The sequence below is a fragment of the Stylophora pistillata genome, chromosome 1 (assembly GCF_964205215.1).
Source record: "Stylophora pistillata chromosome 1, jaStyPist1.2, whole genome shotgun sequence".
Lineage (NCBI taxonomy): Eukaryota > Metazoa > Cnidaria > Anthozoa > Scleractinia > Pocilloporidae > Stylophora > Stylophora pistillata.
In genome coordinates this window covers 3,760,337-3,777,765 of record NC_142519.1, presented here as the reverse complement: position 1 = coordinate 3,777,765, position 17,429 = coordinate 3,760,337, and the positions used below count along the sequence as shown (strand labels likewise).

Genomic DNA, 17,429 nt, shown 5'->3' with positions numbered 1-17,429 from the left:
ATAACGGTCATTTGTTTTATATCAAACCACACTCAATAAAATATCGCCATATGGTGCATTGTATGGCTTTGGACTTCTATAAGAAGTAGTCATTCACTTCTTAAATCTATTATCTTGGAAAAAAATATTTAAGGAGATAGGCACAACATGGGTTTGTTTACTTTCTTTTTTCTGGTTAAATCTAGATGTCAATCTTTTCCCGATGGGCGTGAACATTCTGGTCTGACCAGACAACAGGCTTATGTTTTTCTTTTCATTACGCATCAGCCACGCTCTATAATATTTCGTCATATAATGCATTGATGGCTTTGGGCCCGACCATATTCGAGGGGGATAGATCACTACTTGGCTACCTTCTTGGGCAAGAATACTAAATAACTGACTAGTTGAGTTGATTTTTAAAAGCCACTGTCTCCAAAATGCCGGCAAGTATTTGATGTAGGTATACCGACTCGCACTCGAGTCTGCTGTGTCAGCTGGTGCAATGATTACTCGAAGCGTTTCTTGAGTTCCGAGATACAGAGAAATGGTTTTATTTCCAGATGTGAGCTTTTTTGAGACCCCTGCCGGGAAAACGGCGGGTGTGAAAAATGTGAACGTGTAGTCTTTCCACCGGCACGAGTAACTTAACAATGCACAGTAGTCTCTGGAGAAGAAGTAGTGGAAATATAAAGTTGTTGAACGTTGGATTGTACAAACATTTTAGCGAAAGTTATGGTTTTCCAGGTTTGACCCTTATAAAACTTCCTTTAAATAAACAAATATTCAAACACTACACTTTTCTTTGCCGCACATCTGCAGTGATGTATGATGGGCTATGCCCTTTGCAGATCTTTCGCTCTTTTTTTGTCCTAAAATGAGCTTTATCCCCCGAAGTACCATGAAACTTTCAATTATGATACATTAAATTATGATCGGAGTTAGATAATTGTTTGCTCCTGTTTCGTATATATAACAAACGACCTCAGTTCCTGTAGCCACGTGCTTCATTGTCCAATGTTTTATTTTTGCGTTTTATTTCAGTGAACCTCATTTTGAATTAAATAGCGTTATTCTGCAGGCGAGAAACATGTTTCTGAACTAGCAATATTCCGCTTACATTTGGTTCACGGTTCGGTTGTAGACTTATATTTAAACAAAGATCTCTTACGCGAAGTATTTCAACGAAATGGGAATAGAGAAACCCCGAGATATGCTTTGTAAACAATCATTATCAGGATGTGTTGACTATCCTGCCAAGTTCTATTGCTGTTGCAATTAAGAGAGCAATGCAACAATTTTAGGACTGCAATCCCCTCATATGGACGGTAAGATGATATTATAGAAAAATTCACTGCCTGACGAGTGAATTCCACGTTAAATCTCACGCGAAAAACCGATATCGCACTCATTGCTTTTTTCGCGTGAAATTTAACGTGGAATTCACTCGTCAGGAAGTGAATTTTTCTTGAATCGCAAAACTGAATAAAAATAAGAAAACAAGAAATTAAAACAGCAATGTTATTGTTTGTTTTTATTCCGTACGCGCGCCCTTAAGAAAGCCATTTTAAAGTCAACTGTCAGAACTGTCATTGTTAAGGGAATGGAAGGCAAGGTAAGTCGCTCACGTTTGAACCGTCGACAATTTTAATTGTACCTCATGAATTTTTCTTGAATCACATAGCTAAAGCCACCAAATCACTGGGCGAAACCAGATGTTTTGTATTTTTGTGCGCCACGCCAGTGCGCAAACAATGGAAACCCTTTCAAAGTCAGGTGTCAATATCTAGCGAATGGAGCGAACAAGATATTCAGGTTGGGGAGAATTCCACAGATGAACAGGGCCATGAAACTTCCACCAAAACTGACCCTAATTGGTCTCTAATTGCAAGTGACTGTCTTGATGCGGGGTCTGCCAGTGACCAGTTGGCAGGGTTGACTGAAAATTTTTCTCATCAACTGACTGTGGGAGAATTAGAAGCAGAAATTAGTGAAAGTGAGCATGCATCAAGTAGGCCCAACAGTTCTGGAGGCCTGCTGCCTGAGGGAATGTTCAGAGAGGATCCAAGACCAGTTTCCCCCAAAGGAGCAAGCTCAATGAAGATTCCAATATCTCATTCCATGGATCCCCCAAACCACCCTGCTGTTCGTGTCGTGTGTCAAGGTAACAGGGTAATTGCAATGCAGCAAGAAAATGGAAAACCTGCAGAAAACACTGAATATCAGGATCATAGCTTTCCTGTAGGATTTGGGGTGAGTGTAAATTTTGGGTGTGTTTTGATAAAATTCTAAACAGTTTGCCAGTCTCTATTTACATGTATGTTCTCTAGTTTTTCTCTATATCATGAGAAAACCCTTTGACAGTCATCAACCCTGTATGAACGTGCATTTATTCAAGAGGGGTCAAAATTGGAATATTTGATCCTGAATTGAAGCTGAATAGCTTCTTTTTTGGTTATAAATCCAATATGGAGTAGTATTTTTTGTAGTTGTTACTATTGTCATATATGTATCCTCTTCCTTTAGGGACAGCAAACAGCAGTAAACCCAGAAAGTGAGGAAATTACAAAAGCAAAAGAGGTTTGTTATTAAATGATCTAGCTGCTAAAACTAAATTTATGAAACAGTCTCTTTTCTAACATTGTCCATTGTTCAGGGAAGTTTTAGGCAATAATATTTAACTATTATTCGCCGAAGGCAAGGTGAATATCATCGAATAATCCCCGAGATGAAGTCGAGGGGATTATTTGACGATATTCACCGAACCTGAGGCGAATAATTGTTTTAGTATAATTTCAGAGCTGAACAACAGAGAGATTTCTAAAAGATTTAATAACATTTTAGTAACATTTATTAACATTTTATTTTAACATTTTATATAAACCACATGGAGCGGTTTATACAGCATCATATAAGGAACAGCTTGACCAATCAGATTGCTGGAAACTATTTGCTCCATTGTGAAATTATACTAAAATATGATACAGATATCAAAATGTAAATTCTTTGTAAACCTGATGTATCATGTTAGTGTTTGTTTTATTTTTACAAATAGGTTTATTGTGAGAATTTAGAGAAGAAGAACAAGGAGCTTACTAAGGTGTCTGTTTTGATTGTTTTGAATTACATGTTCTTGTGAGATAATTGTTAATTTCTTACTGTCTCTCGATATGACTTATCTTGTGAATATATGTTAATTGTCATATTACCTCTCCACAGGAATTAAATAAGAAAGCAATGAAGTTGCAAGCTCTGGAAAGGAAGATTGAGGTATTTATCTTGAAACATTGTTTGATGAAAAGTTGGTGTGTCAGTATAGTACAAGTGTTGATACAGAAATTTGATTTGTCAAAATTGTGTCTCTGAAATTAATACCAATAAGTAAACATAATTTTAAATATATTGTAATGATTGCAGTTCATTAAGAGTGTCAGTGTCAAAAAATTCCAATGCACTTAAAAGTTTGTTTAATTTGTAAAAGTCAAGCCTGAAAAACAAAAACAAAAAAATCAAAGGTTGGATCATTCAGCTGGGCCATTTTTGGGATATTTTTTCCTTGTTCTACAGTAATGTTAATACCATGGCACATTTTTTCCCCATGCATTGAATTTGGTAAAATGACATATTAGTGGAATAATAAATGCTGCTATTTGTAGTATAAATATTAATATCCCTTTTACATTATTTGGTTAAAAAAGTAGTGTTTATTGGGGATGACTTAAGTGTTGTTGTCTTATCAATCTTGTTGACCCAGTTTCTAGGGAAGCATAAGGAAGAATTTGAGAAGAGGAATGTGGAGGAAAGCAAGAAAGTCATAAAGTTGAAACAAATCAAGTATAAAGAAGTAAAAGGAAAACTGGCTCAGAAAGTAAAAGAAGGAAATGAGATTGAAAAAAGGAAAAATGAAGTACACAAGGTAATTATTTACAGATGTATTTCTCACTTTCAGAGTTATTTACAATATGTTAAATATATGTTATAGTTTAAATTGATATGAGGTCAAGCCTTTAAGCTGCAAGCTTTTGGATGTTTGTCTCATAAAAAATAAAAACAAATTTCACTGTACTGACACATCATGTCTGGTAGTTTATATATCTTCTTTTCTTGGGTTAAGGACTATCAATGATACCTATAATCACTGTGGAATGAATTTCTTGTGTAAACTGCTTGATAACAATCTAATGGGTAATGTACCATGTTAAAATAATATTCTCTGTAACTGTTTTTTCCTCAGGAAAACAGTACCTTACTTCAAAATGCTTCATTTCTTACTGAGGTATGTAGATGTTAATGTCCTGAAAATATTTTGCATCTAATGCAATTTTACTCCAATGGGAAACAAGTACAGGATGGGAAATGCTTTTCAACCTGAGTAATTAAAGTACAAATCTAAGTAAAAGAAATGAATATAATAGGTTTCCAAAGGGTAAATTTTAATGAAGTTGGGCCTTGGGGCATATAAATCTGAATTCAACATTCATTTCTGGTTTCAGGAATTAAGAAAAAAGACAGAAGCATTTGACAGGCTTTCTCGTCAATATGAACAGGTTCAGCAGGTAGTATTTTTGAGTCTATAAGTTGTCTTACCATTATGTATGCTTGCAGCATACATTGAGTTAAGGGTGGTGATATGGTTTTTACCATCTGTAGTAGAAAAATACATTTGATCTTTCTACAGAGTCCTGTTTTAATGCCTAATTGTATCTGTAATATTTAAAATAAGTGCTGCCTTGGTTTTTTTTCACCAGATTCAATGTACAGACAGTTAAATGTAACTTGAAAAATAGCTACATAGTGAAAAAAGTGGAAAAGAACAAAGAGTACATATTGCAATGATGTTTTGTTCAATCATTAAGTCACACTTTTTCAAGATGTCAACTTTCATTTTATGTCTGCAATGTTCAGAACAAAATTACTTATACTTACATTTATTTCCAAACAGCAATTTAGCGAAGTCCTTAACAACCTTCGAGATGCACAGACATCGTGTGACCTGGTATTTATCATTAAATCTGGATTTTATTAATTTAAATTCACATCAGTTGAACCCCGCTGATGATAAACCTCAGCCATGGATTACCTTTCTCTGAATATGATTGACTGTTTATAGATCATATTACCTTTATGAAGAAGGATGGTGCTAAGGTTTTCATGCTGGGTCCTTGGTGTGGCCCGTGTGGTCAAATTAGAGTTCTAAGCCTTGATGTGATAAATATAACTCCAATCTTAGTTGGTTTTGGAACAGGATACATTTTCATTGAATGTATGTCCCTCCCCTAGGACCAGTCATTAAAGGTGTTCATGTATTACTTTGTGTTTTGTTAGAAGTACCGAATGTTCTATCATTGGCTTAATTTGGGACTTTTTTTTTTAACAGTTTAAGCAACTTTTGGAAGAAAGTGCTACCAGAGAATTAGAGAAGAATGAGTCGATTCAGAAATTATTAGAGGTTTGATTCATTTATTTATTGAATTTTTTGAGTGCGTTGAGGTGAGTTAAACATTTCTAAGTCCCAAGGGAGCAATGCTACTCAATAGATAGCATGTGGACAGCAACCATTCATTATTTACTGTGATGTAATGCCAACAGGATATAGCCACTTAAGGCCAATATCCAGGTATTGTCATGAAGATTATTAAGCTACAGCATTTCATTGTGGTGAAATACAAGATATGAGAAGATCATTTCAACTTCTTTTGTCTCTTCTCCTCTTCCTTATAATCTCTTTATTGTTGTTCTTTCCATTCCTCACATTCTACATTTCTCACAGCTCCACCTCCTTTCCTTCCATCATTTTGTTCTCCATAATGCCTTCTTCCCTCTCCCCACTTCTTTTCCCTTCAATATTTTTCTCAAAAAGTGGAAACCAAGCAAAAAGGGTGGAAGCACTAAAAATGACAAGTTTTGTTCATCTCCTCTGACTGAGTGCTTGGAATGAGCTATTTTTTCCCCTTCATCTTCTCCCTCCCATTTGTTTCCTTCTTTCTTATTCTCTTCTCTTTTCCCCTTTGCTTCTCTCATTTTCTTTCTTTTCTCTGACTAGGGCTAGTGGTTTGGAAACCCTTTGTGGTGGCCAGTTTACATTATCAACTCACTTGATAAATCCAAATTAACTTGTCCCTCTCTGAATCGGCACTGCAGATTCCTAAGAACTTGCACCCTTTACTGTTTTTAACATTTGATATTATGGGATTCATTGGGAAACAGTTCTTAACTTTTAAGGACTTCTTATTAAGACATTGTCTGACCCAAAACAGCCGTTTTACACAAGCAGTGGGCCTCAGGGATTCTCTTTGAGGGGGTTGATTTAATTAAAGAAATATCCTTCCACTATTAGCTTTAGCCCCATTTATTGCCTCTGTTCAAAAAAATAAAAGTTAAGATAAAAGGATCATTGGAAAAATTGAAGATGGCTTAGAATGCAGTTTTGGCTAAACTTGAAATGACCAGCCCCTAGCTCAGGGGTTTTCTGTATGTGGTGCTTGTACAACTGTAACTTTGGTAATTAATGCTCTTCTCAACTCTTAAATATCAAGATTGATATTTATATATTTACATATTTTGTACTTCATCGGACTAAACATCTCTGTTGTACAAATGTGTATGTTAAACAGGTTCATAGTCCTGTATGTGTTTTTTTTATTGAAAATGTTTAAATTTTATCATCACACCCTGTACCTGTCTGCAGCGCATTGAAGAACAAGATCAGAAAAGTCTAGATGGTGGTGAGGTAAACTGTGTTAAGAAAATGTGATTTGTTAAGTTAAACATGTACCTGCGCTTGTGTGTTAATTATTTTTTGTTTGGTTATCTGTTTTTTTTTGGGGGGGGGGATCAGGGGGTTGAAATGTTCATTCAAAGTCCGTCTCATGAGCTACTTAGGTTTATTTATAACAACCTGTTAAGTGAAATAAATGTTATCTATACTTAATTTGTTAGAATCTGCAGTTGCTCGTCACTTTAGCACACATAATCCTTATTTCATTCAAAAATATGAAACTGTGCAATGTCATACCCCTAATATCTTTTTTGTTAATGAGAATTCAAGCTGAACAAAAACAACTGTGGTGAACACACACCACACACCGACTCAGACATGGAGTCTGTCTCATTCTTTTTTGTTGTTGTTGGGGCTGGAATGCTGCACTGAATCGGCACGCAATCATCAAACAAGTAAACAACGTTTTTAAGAGAGGAATTAAGGGAGGGAATTTTAGAGAGGAAACTGATGTGATATTTAATTTTTTTTTAATAAAGGTAATCAAATTTGTAACGGTTGAGCTGAATAGACGTCGAGAGGAGTACCAAAAAAGAATGCAAGAGTAAGCATCGCAAGCATTTTCGTAAGCTGAGACAAATGCAGTGAAGAAATTGAAACGTATGTTGGCAAAAGAAAAGCAGAGAGTAAAAAGTTTGAAACGTTCAATCGCAGTGGAAAAAACCAATAGAGAAAGGAGAATTAAAGAAAGAAATAAAAGTCTGTGCAAGGTGAGGTGTCACAGTTGTATAACATGTGTTCTTAGACTTGCATCTCTTACAAATTATATTGGTGTTATATTAACTTCGTGCCCTAGCATCGGTATGCATATTCTCCAAACTGTTCTTCTTATAATTATTTCTTAACAAGGCGCTGACAAGGAGAATTTGTTTACAATCAGGAACTTGTTTTGTTGGTGATCATTTCCTCTATTTCTTTTGACCTTCATCTTTGATTCAAGGGTGATACTGAAGGGAGAGATAAGATGCAAGTCACTCTAAGTGGTTAAGAGTGATATGTTCAAAGATTATAAGGCACTTCACAAAATAGCTTTTTTTACCTCAAATGAGCAGTACCTTCGTGCACTACGCCTTTTTTGTGCACGGCCAGGTTACTAGGCTTTTTTTGTTTTTTTTTTGTTTTTCAAAATGGCACCTTTCATTGTTGAGGTTTAAGCTGTTAAGTTTGCTTTTCAGAGTCTGAAACAGCGGTTAGAAATAGATTTTAATGTATACATGTTAACGACGGAGATAAACATGAGTTGTTTTTTAGATCTTACCTCTCCTTTAAGAAATCACACTGTCGTGATGATTAATACTGTTTTTCTGGAGGTGGGAACAGACACTGAATTTGAGTTGAATCAAAACCTGAGCTTAGAATTGGTAGTATTTACATGTTTAATTGAAAACAACGTTTCAGAGAAACCGTCAGCTACGGGCTCGTATCAATAACTTGAGTCCAAAGGATTTGAGAGACTTTTCGTCTGTTGGTACATCCAGATGTTGTGAGGCAAGAAATGATGAACAGTCATGGAGCACTGTAAGTTTAAATATCATAGAATTTCGTGTCGGATGGCCTTTGTGTTATGATTTGCTGTACGCGTTTACTTTGTTAGACCACCTTTTGATATGATACCCCAAACTGCATTAATATTAAGCAATATGCTACACATTCTATCTGTTTGTGACATTATAACCCACTTGGGATGTTGGGAGAACACGAGTAAAGCTTTCAAATCACGTACATCTCACTGAATGTAAGTTGAATCAAAACTTGAGCTTGGCAGTAATTAATATGTTGATACGAAAACAACGTTTCAGAGAAATCGTCAGCTTTGGGCTCGTGTCAAGAAGTTGAAGATGAAGGATGGGATAAACTCTACGTCTGCTGGTACTGTCATGTGTTGTGAGGCAAGTGATGATCAACAGTCATGGAGCAGTGTAAGTAGACATATCGTAGAGTTTCATTTTGGATGGCCTTTGTGTTACAACTTGCTGTGCGCGGTTACTTAATGTTAGATTGCCCTTTGATATGAGAGCCCAAAATGTACCAATTTTACCAATAGACCGTACCCGTTCTATTTCTTTATCAGTGTGATAACCCACTCGGGATGTTTGGAGAACACGCAAGGGTTTTATTCAACACCATCTCGAGTTAACTTAAAATGTTTCGATTTTCTTTGGGTTTACCGAATTTTCGAAGCTTTTCGAATTAGAATAAAATTTAACAGTCTCAATTTTCTATCGGTTTACCGTAGCGACAAACGACAGGTTTTTGACCAATCCTTGCACTTGTTGTATCTCAATTATTCTATAAAGTATAGTAGTCCTTGTAACAGGATACTAAAATGTTCAAACGTTCTGTAATGAAACTTTCAAGTCCCTGCTTTTTGTGGTGCAGCACAGAGGAGAGTCTAAGCTTTGCGTACACCCAGGGATTGAATTAACTGGGGGGTTTAACTCTAACCATCGCCCTAACTATTCAAATGCCTGAAATGTTTTTCATAGTTTTTTCTTTTTTTTTTCTGCTTCTTAAGGACTCAGATGAAGAGGAAACCGTCGGACACCAGCCTGAGAGACGACCATCGGGTAATTAGGGAACAACAGCTTCTATTCTGTTTCCCTAGACTTTAAACTATTTTGAGCGACAACAAGAGTGGATTCAGTAAAGGTTTCTAGCTTCTTGATAGGAATCCCTCTCGAATAAGCGCCTTTCTCTAATAAACGTCCCTCCTTTGTAGCCGAAATGCTAAATAAGCTCCCAGGCGCTTGTCCGAGAAAATGCATTACATTTTTCTTTATAAAAAATTACATGGACAATTGAAACGTTATGCATTAGAAGAATATTGATATAGTAAATTGGTTGACTAATCACCTGAAAGGAATCATTGAATATGTGAATGATGAGACTCTCGTCGTGAAGAATTAATCTTTCACGTTTGAAAGGAGATTACCCTTAATTATAGGTGCTTGAATTTTTCATTAAGATAATTAATTAGGATTTCATTAGCATTTCATCAGAATTGTCCTGGCTAGACGTTAAAATTGCTAATCGTTTTCTTTGTGCTGATCTCATAAAGTTTTGTAGTTTTACGGATTATTAATATCACGAGTTTTGCTTTCGGGAGAAATTATTTAATTTTTTTTCTGATAAGTTTAGTGCCTTATTTTTTATCGCAACAAATTGCTTAATTTATTTTGTTATTACTTCAGTGCCAATTTTTTTATCATATATCTTATCCTTTTTCGAGTTTCGAGTATTTTTCAACACTAATTTTTTGACTAGGTAGATAATCAAGGCAGCTTATTCTAAGAAATATTGTAGTCTTTTTTTAAGCTGTTCCCAAGTTGATTCAATTGACTTGTTCAATGAATTAATTTGCAATTTCTATTAAAGATTGAAGGTAAAAGACGGCTTCTCTTGTCAAACTTCATTTAATTTATTCCCGTGCTGAATTTATCTTGATGATAAATTAATCTTATCTTGTTACTTTCTTGTTGTAGTCGTATTCTCGTTCTCTCTTGGCCTTAACTGCCCCGACTTCTTTGGAATAAAAATACTAGGGGCGACCTTTTCCGAGCCACTATTTACTCTTTGCTAAGTTATCTCTCCATGAAATGGCTTTGATTTAGTTTTCTCGAACAAGCTTTTGCTGAACCAGAAGGGAGGCGCGAAAGTCTTTTTTTAAGCATCTACACACCAATTATAAACGCTTCGAGGGAAATGTTATGCTTGAGCTAGAAAATTTGAGGACTTTGATGCAGAGGTCAGGTTTTCAGAACTTCTTTTTATTAAGACTGAACCCCACACACTTTGCGTTTTTCGTTCCTTTCTTTTTTTTGAGAAGCAGAGGAGGGTTGAGAGACAATGGGGTCTTCACCATCCCTCTTGGACCAAAATCTTGGTTTCCTAGGGGGCGGGTGGGGAGGGGGGTGAGGGGGGGCAGGGGAACAGGCAAGAGTGGACTTGAGAAGGGTCGCATTGGCTTTGTGGATCAGACCTCACTGTTACAAATTCTCTGCATAAGAGATCAGACAAAGGGTGGAATGACTCTTGATTATTTACACTCAATCCTTTTTTCAATTTTTTTCAATTCTTTACTCTTTGACCTCCGTCGCAACTTGCTTCTGCATTAATATTGGTTTTAAGAACTTGTGCGAGATTTAAAGATTATAAGGTCCAATAACAAGTTTGGCGAAAAGAAAGTATTGTGACTTCCGGCTATCCAAGGCGTTTAATTTATCATAGGTGGCGTGCTTTTCACTTTGCAATCTCTACTTTAATTCCCGGGAAATGAAAAGCTAGGGTACACTACAATAATTGAGTTCTCGATTTGTATCATTTTCAGTCTTTATATGTTTTTTATCCACAGCCTAATATGAAAATGTTTCCAAAAAAACTCTACCTGCTGAAGCTCTCTTACTTCATATTATATATGAACACTCACCTCCATTTCACATGAAAAAAATGTAAGGAGGAAAACTCAGAGCTTCGAGAAAAAAAATAAGCTTCGAGAAACAGCCAATGTGTTTACCATCCCTCAAATGTTTCGAATCAAGGTCACTCCTTTTTAGGAGACCTTTTCTGAAAACAACCATGCAGACGTTAAAATAATTCTGATTTCCGTTCCAAATTTTTCTTTCTGCTGGCTTTAACAGATGCACTCGGGATAAAAACAAAACGGTTAGCTGTTGTGTATTGTTCGGTCTTTTGTGTCGGCTCTTGTGAACCGGTACACGAGGACAGGACCAGTATTTCGGTAACCATCAACCCATACCGTCAAATTTTGGACCGAAACTTTGGTTTCTAGCCTCTTAAAGATATTTAGGACTCGATAGAGCGCCTCAACAGCCTTCAGCGACGGCTTTGTTTCAACCCGTTAAAACTAAGCCGGAAAGGTTGTGTTACTAAGATAAAAGATCAAAACTCATTACATTTGGACACCAAAGAAAACGTTGATGGGTTCAGTTTCAGAAAATTTAACTTATGGTATTTAACTTAACTTATGTATTTGATCAAAATTTAACAAGAATTGAAAAAAATTGAGAAGTCACAAACGGCAGTGCAATTCACCATAGTTAGTAGAGGGGACTCTACTAACTATGAATTCACTTACAAAACATTTTATCTATTTTATTGAAAAGGACATAAAACATCAACATGAAACAATTATGTTTCGTTTGTTTGTCGCAATAATGGCCCATCCTCTTGTAGTGATTGATGATTTTCGTAGTGATTGATGCTTTTGTTGCATAGTGATGAGGCTGAGCAAGCCTTTCCCAGAGGACATGTTAATGATTTGACTAATTAACTTGTGAGTTGGCCCTCATTATAAGCGCTTCGGTGCAAGTGTCTCTTCGTCCTCGGGAAAGTATGGGGACCTTGGCAACGTGAGCCGGTGACAAGTTTGCTGGGGTCTCGCACTCACAATTAGTGCCAGACCCTCGGCAAACCTCTTCCTGTAAATAAGCTTAAACACTTGCCAACCGCAAATAAAGTCGAGTTTTATTGTTATTCTGGCTGTGATATGATCAAATGGTTTTTCTTTTTTTTTTTCCCTTTAGCTTCATTTACGTGTTGATATAATAATTATTACTTGGGAAAGTTGTTGAGAGTAATATATCTGTTGCCATGTTACATGCTGAAGATTATTTCTTTCTTCTGTCGAGTGTCACACACTTCTCTCGTAAGTGGTTGTGTTTCCTCGCTTCTGACTCTCTGTAGCTCTGATTTGAAGTCAAGGTTTCATTTGCAAGTCATGGTCTTTCAAAAGTTCTACCTTTTTTTAACAAATAAAGAAGCATGGACTGTACTCTCTTCTGTTATGAAGCACGCAGGAAGTGGCTTGAGCAGGATAGAAGTGTAGTTTTCGTGCGAGCGAAGAAAATTATTAAGGAGGAGTTGCTAAAAAGCCAGGCTAGTTGAGTGCTTAGATTTTTCTTAGCAAAGCCAATCTACTCTAAGCCAGTCTATTTACGTGATAGCAATTTTTTTTCTTAACCAATTCAGCGTCGAAAGTAAGACAGGAGGAACCGTCTATCCTTTACTGCGATTTCCACTATCTATTGTGAAGAAAACGTGTGAAACCTTCACTTAAAAGGAAACAAATTGAATCTAATTCTTTTTAGCGTGGTCGGCACCTGGGTCAAATACGATTAGTGGTCCCAATCGAAAACAGCACTTAACAATTTATCAGAATCTATTAGAAACTGCAAAGATTACAGAAACTTTGTAAGACCTTCAAGGAATTTTTTTATGTAATAGAGTACAGAGTGATTAGTTAGTTTTACTGTAATTACTATTCTGTTAATTCTACTTCTACTTTTAATTGCATATTGCGTAATTTGTGAATAACTTAATTTGCTTTATTTTAATTGTAATTAATGTATTTTAACAGGGAAGAGCCATCTAATAAATCTGTTAATAAACCATTATTATTATTGTTATTATTATTATTATTATTATTATTATTATTATTATTATACGTTAGGCCTTATAGCTATATGCATGCACGTATTCGATATATCGCGATTTTCTTCCTATTACTAATCAAATAAAATGAGGGTTTTGCTCTAGCATCAGGGCGTCATCAAGCCTCTCCATCGTTTCCTCTGTGATATTCATATATGTCCTCTGAAATAAATCATTGGAATTGAGAGTCAGCCATTAATAATTCCGTCACAAAAAAAAATAATAAGGAGAGAAACAATGGCCTTACATGAATCAAACAAAAGTAATGAATGAAGTTAGGAACAAGCACAAGAAGGAAGAGTTCTACAGATGTCGACAGAAGGACGGAAAGACAAGCAAGCGGATGGATGACTATGTTTACGAAAGGATGAGTGTATTCATGGCAGGAGATGGAAATTTACCAGAAGGACTGACAGTGTGACAGAGGCGTTCATGAAAGGGTATATTGAATCATCGATCAAAAAAAATTGAAGGAGGAAGAGGACAGATAAGGTTTTAAGAAAGGCGATACTGAAGGGAAGAAATGGAAATCTTGTAAATACAACTATTAATTACCTTCACTTCTCGCAAAAAAATCTTCAGCTGTTGGGCGATCTGTGAAAAGGCTGGTCTCATCATAGGATTCTCTTTCCAACAAGAACTCATTAGCTCATATCTAAAAATTTAATGCAGTATTAGTTAACGTTTTCTTGAAGCTGACAATGTCAACATCTGGATCGACCGTATCAAACGTGGAAAGAGGTACAAAAGGGGATTTTGAACTCATGACAATGATCATTGGAAAGATCACTGATTTGCTGAGTGTGACATTTGATATGCAAACAATTTTTAAATCATGACTGTTGTGTTGTCAAAATTGTTATAGTTTGTACTTTGTACCGAGTCACGTGACGGGCAGTAAGAAGGCACTTGAAGTTCTTGAATGAATGGCGTCGTTCGGATCTTTTACGCTCGCCGATAAATAACACAACATGGTGTCAGGAGTGGGATTTTGAGTCCCTTGACGAGAAGAATAACTGGATAGTCGAGGCCCTTAGAGGAAAATACAGGAGAGTTCTTTGAGGTTACTCGAGCGGAGCTAAATATTGACAAAAGAGAAATTGTTCGCCGCGACAGCAGAAGAAACCCGGGAAGTAAGCGTACTACTGTTCTGGAGGAATCATGGCTAACAAGATTACTGCACCCGAAATGTTCGATTTCAAAAAGCCAGACGAGTGGGAAAAATGGATTCGTCGGTTCGGTCGATATCGGATGGCGTGTGATCTACACAGAAAAAGCGAAGAAATTCAAGTAAACACGTTGCTATACGCGATGGGCGATGCCGCCGACGATGTTATGACTACATTTGTGTTTGGCGATGAGGGAGACCGGCTAAAATACGACAAAGTAAAGGAAAAGTTCGACCAGTATTTCCTAGTCAGGAGAAATGTCATTTACGAACGAGCGAAATTCAACCAGCGAACCCAGGCTGACGAAACCGCCGAGGAATTCATCACATCGCTTCATTGCTTGGCCGAGCATTGCACTTTTGGCGCCCTGAAAGAAGAGATGATTCGGGATCGTATTGTGGTGGGAGTTAAAGATGCTACACTAAGTGAAAAGATGCAGTTGGAATCGACTTTGACTCTTGAAAAAGCTGTGAAAATGGCCAGGGAAAGCGAGTCAGTCAAGAAACAACAAGAAGTCATTAGGAGTGGTCAGCGGTCGACATCCACCGAAATCGATGAGATTGGAGCCAAATTCAGAGCAAAGTTGCAGAAGTTTCCACCAAAGAAACGTGGAGGTGTCGTTGGCGCTAGAGATAAGTCAAACCCCAGTGGCTGTTTACGATGTGGATTATCTGCAAATCACACCAGAGGGAATTGCCCTGCACTTAATTCTGTTTGTCATAAATGTTCCAAGAAAGGTCATTATGCCCGAGTATGTATGTCCCAACAGGTTGAAGAAGTTGTAACCGAGGATCAGTTTTCTGAGGATCCAGATACCAGTGTGTTTCTTGGAGAGATCGGTGTTGACAGCATGCAGGCACATCCGTGGAAAGCTGAAATCCTGGTAAATGGTTGCCCAGTTAGTTTCAAGCTTGATAGTGGGGCTGATGTTTCTGTCATATCAGAAAAGACTTTTGGTCTTTTGTCAATTCAGGAAAAGCTCCTTCCACCTGATAAGAAATTGTATGGCCCATGCAAAGTACCACTGTTTTGCAAAGGTAAATTTACAGCATCCCTTACGCATAACCTGCAATGCTGTGCTGACGAAATTTATGTGGTTCCTGGCCTTGAACAGTCCTTGTTGGGAAGAAGCGCGTGTAGCCGGCTCGGGACAATTGCTAGAATCTCTGGTGTTGACTCAAAGGACAGCAACTATGAGAAGAGATTCCCCAGCTTGTTTCAGGGGTTAGGATGCATGGATGGTGTTTACGAGATCAAGCTGGATGAATCGGTCACTCCATTTAATCTGTGTACCCCAAGGCGTATTCCTATTCCTTTACTACCTCAAGTGAAGAAGGAGCTTGAGCGAATGGAGCAAATGGGAGTGATAGAACAGGTCGATCAACCTACCCAGTGGTGTTCCCCGATTGTTGTTGTACCCAAAAGGAATGGCAGTGTCAGAATTTGTGGTGACTTTGTCCAGTTAAATAAGGCTGTTCAGAGAGAGGTCCACCAAATGCCAACAACTGAACAAACTCTAGCCAAACTGTCTGGCGCAAAGATTATGTCTAAGCTGGATGCAAATAGTGGATTTTGGCAGAGGAAGTTAGGTGAGAATTCAAAGCTGTTTACCACTTTTATCACACCATGGGGAAGGTACTGTTTCACAAGACTACCCTTCGGTATTTCTTCAGCACCCGAACACTTCCAGAAAGCGATGCAGAGGATCCTAGAAGGTCTCGATGGGGTGGAGTGTCAAGTTGATGACATCTTAGTATTTGGAGAGACCCAAGAGCAGCATGATAAGAGGTTGATTGCAGTACTGGAGCGGTTAGCAGATGCTAATGTTACCCTTAACCTGGAGAAGTGCAAGTTCTCAACAGATAAAGTGGAATTTCTGGGGCACGTGATCGGCAAAGATGGAGTGCAAATCGACCCCACTAAAGTGGAAGCTGTCGCACAGATGGGGGAACCAACTGACATTGCACAATTAAGGCGGTTCCTGGGCATGGTCAATCAAGTAGGGAAGTACATTCCTAACCTGGCGGACATGACAAAGCCACTGAGGGATCTTCTGAGTAAGAACAATGCATGGCTCTGGACTGGGGCTCAGCGGGAAGCATTCAATGCCGTAAAGAAGGCCCTAGTCTCTACGCCAACACTAGCCCTCTATGATCCAGCCAAAGAGACAAGGGTATCATCGGACGCTTCCTCGTTTGGTCTTGGAGCGGTTCTCACCCAAGCCCAAGAGGATGGCGGTTGGAAACCCGTTGCATTCATATCCAGGGCATTGACGCCAACAGAACAGAGGTACGCCCAAGTAGAAAAGGAGGCTCTAGCAGTGACATGGGCATGCGAAAGGTTATCGGACTACCTCATCGGTAAGCCATTTCATATTGAAACGGACCACAAACCATTAGTTCCTCTCCTGGGGTCAAAGAACTTAAATGAAATGCCACCAAGAATTCAGCGTTTACGAATGAGGCTGCTCAGATTCCAGTATTCCATCTCACACGTTCCAGGCAAGAGTTTGACAACAGCAGATGCTCTCTCAAGAGCTCCGATAAACCAGGAGCAGCAGTCAGGCTTACAAGAAGAAGAAATAGCCCTGTATGCGCACAGTGTTTTGAGTGAAATTCCAGCCAGCGACAGACGTCTGGAAGAGATAAGGGAACGACAAGAGGAGGATGAAGTATGCCGACAACTTGCAGCCTACTGCCAACTTGGCTGGCCAGAAAAAGATAGAGTTCCGGAGGCACTAAAAGGGTACTGGAGTGAGAGAGGAGAAATTACCTTAGTTCGTGGATTACTTCTGAAGGCTTCCAGAGTCATCATACCGTCCTGCATGAGGATAGAGATTCTTGATCGCTTGCATGAAGGCCATCAGGGCATCACAAAATGTCGCAGCCGTGCCAAGATGTCTGTGTGGTGGCCAGGCCTTAGTAGGCAGATTGAGGATATGGTTCAGGGATGCCGCAAATGCGCAGAACACCGATCTTCCCGAGCAGAACCCCTTATTCCTTCAGTGGTTCCAAACAGGCCATGGCAGATCATCGGAACAGATTTGCTTCAGC

General features: G+C 38.1%; 2 protein-coding genes and 2 long non-coding RNA genes across 5 annotated transcripts; 3 read left to right on the top strand and 1 right to left on the bottom strand.

Annotated features, from left to right (window-relative positions):
* The first annotated feature begins 632 nt into the window (after positions 1–632).
* LOC148740872 (uncharacterized) lies at positions 633–3,345 on the top strand. The gene is made up of 5 exons (XM_088758990.1): positions 633–726; positions 1,580–2,232; positions 2,506–2,559; positions 3,035–3,079; positions 3,199–3,345. Exons 1-5 carry the CDS (start codon positions 633–635, stop codon positions 3,343–3,345), a joined length of 993 nt encoding a protein of 330 aa, XP_088615116.1.
* A 439-nt stretch (positions 3,346–3,784) lies between these two features.
* Positions 3,785–5,825, top strand: LOC148740871 (uncharacterized). Its single transcript, XR_015991148.1, has 5 exons — positions 3,785–3,895; positions 4,214–4,255; positions 4,473–4,535; positions 4,922–4,975; positions 5,357–5,825. It is a non-coding gene; the product is annotated as an uncharacterized LOC148740871 (long non-coding RNA).
* A 1,411-nt stretch (positions 5,826–7,236) lies between these two features.
* On the top strand, positions 7,237–10,225 carry LOC148740870 (uncharacterized). 2 transcript variants are annotated; one of them, XM_088731618.1, is made up of 4 exons: positions 7,237–7,467; positions 8,156–8,245; positions 8,557–8,676; positions 9,273–10,225. In XM_088731618.1, the coding sequence occupies exons 1-4, from the start codon at positions 7,360–7,362 to the stop codon at positions 9,330–9,332; spliced, it is 378 nt and encodes a 125-aa protein (XP_088587744.1). In that variant the 5' UTR covers positions 7,237–7,359; the 3' UTR covers positions 9,333–10,225. The 2 variants fall into 2 exon arrangements, with proteins under 2 accessions (XP_088587744.1, XP_088587740.1); XM_088731614.1 differs by having other exon boundaries at positions 8,156–8,275.
* Positions 10,226–12,220: 1,995 nt separating this feature from the next.
* LOC148740869 (uncharacterized) lies at positions 12,221–13,937 on the bottom strand. Its single transcript, XR_015991158.1, has 2 exons — positions 13,763–13,937; positions 12,221–13,369 (listed from the first exon to the last, which is right to left on the bottom strand). It is a non-coding gene; the product is annotated as an uncharacterized LOC148740869 (long non-coding RNA).
* Positions 13,938–17,429: the final 3,492 nt, after the last annotated feature.

Coding starts and splice junctions, on each gene's coding strand:
- LOC148740872 (XM_088758990.1), top strand. CDS start 633: ATGCACAGTAGTCTCTGGAGAAGAAGTAGTGGAAATATAAAGTTGTTG. Junction 2,233..2,505: donor GCTTTCCTGTAGGATTTGGG/GTGAGTGTAAAT, acceptor CTCTTCCTTTAG/GGACAGCAAACAGCAGTAAA. Junction 3,080..3,198: donor AGAACAAGGAGCTTACTAAG/GTGTCTGTTTTG, acceptor ACCTCTCCACAG/GAATTAAATAAGAAAGCAAT.
- LOC148740870 (XM_088731614.1), top strand. CDS start 7,360: ATGTTGGCAAAAGAAAAGCAGAGAGTAAAAAGTTTGAAACGTTCAATC. Junction 7,468..8,155: donor GAAATAAAAGTCTGTGCAAG/GTGAGGTGTCAC, acceptor ACAACGTTTCAG/AGAAACCGTCAGCTACGGGC. Junction 8,677..9,272: donor ATCAACAGTCATGGAGCAGT/GTAAGTAGACAT, acceptor CTGCTTCTTAAG/GACTCAGATGAAGAGGAAAC.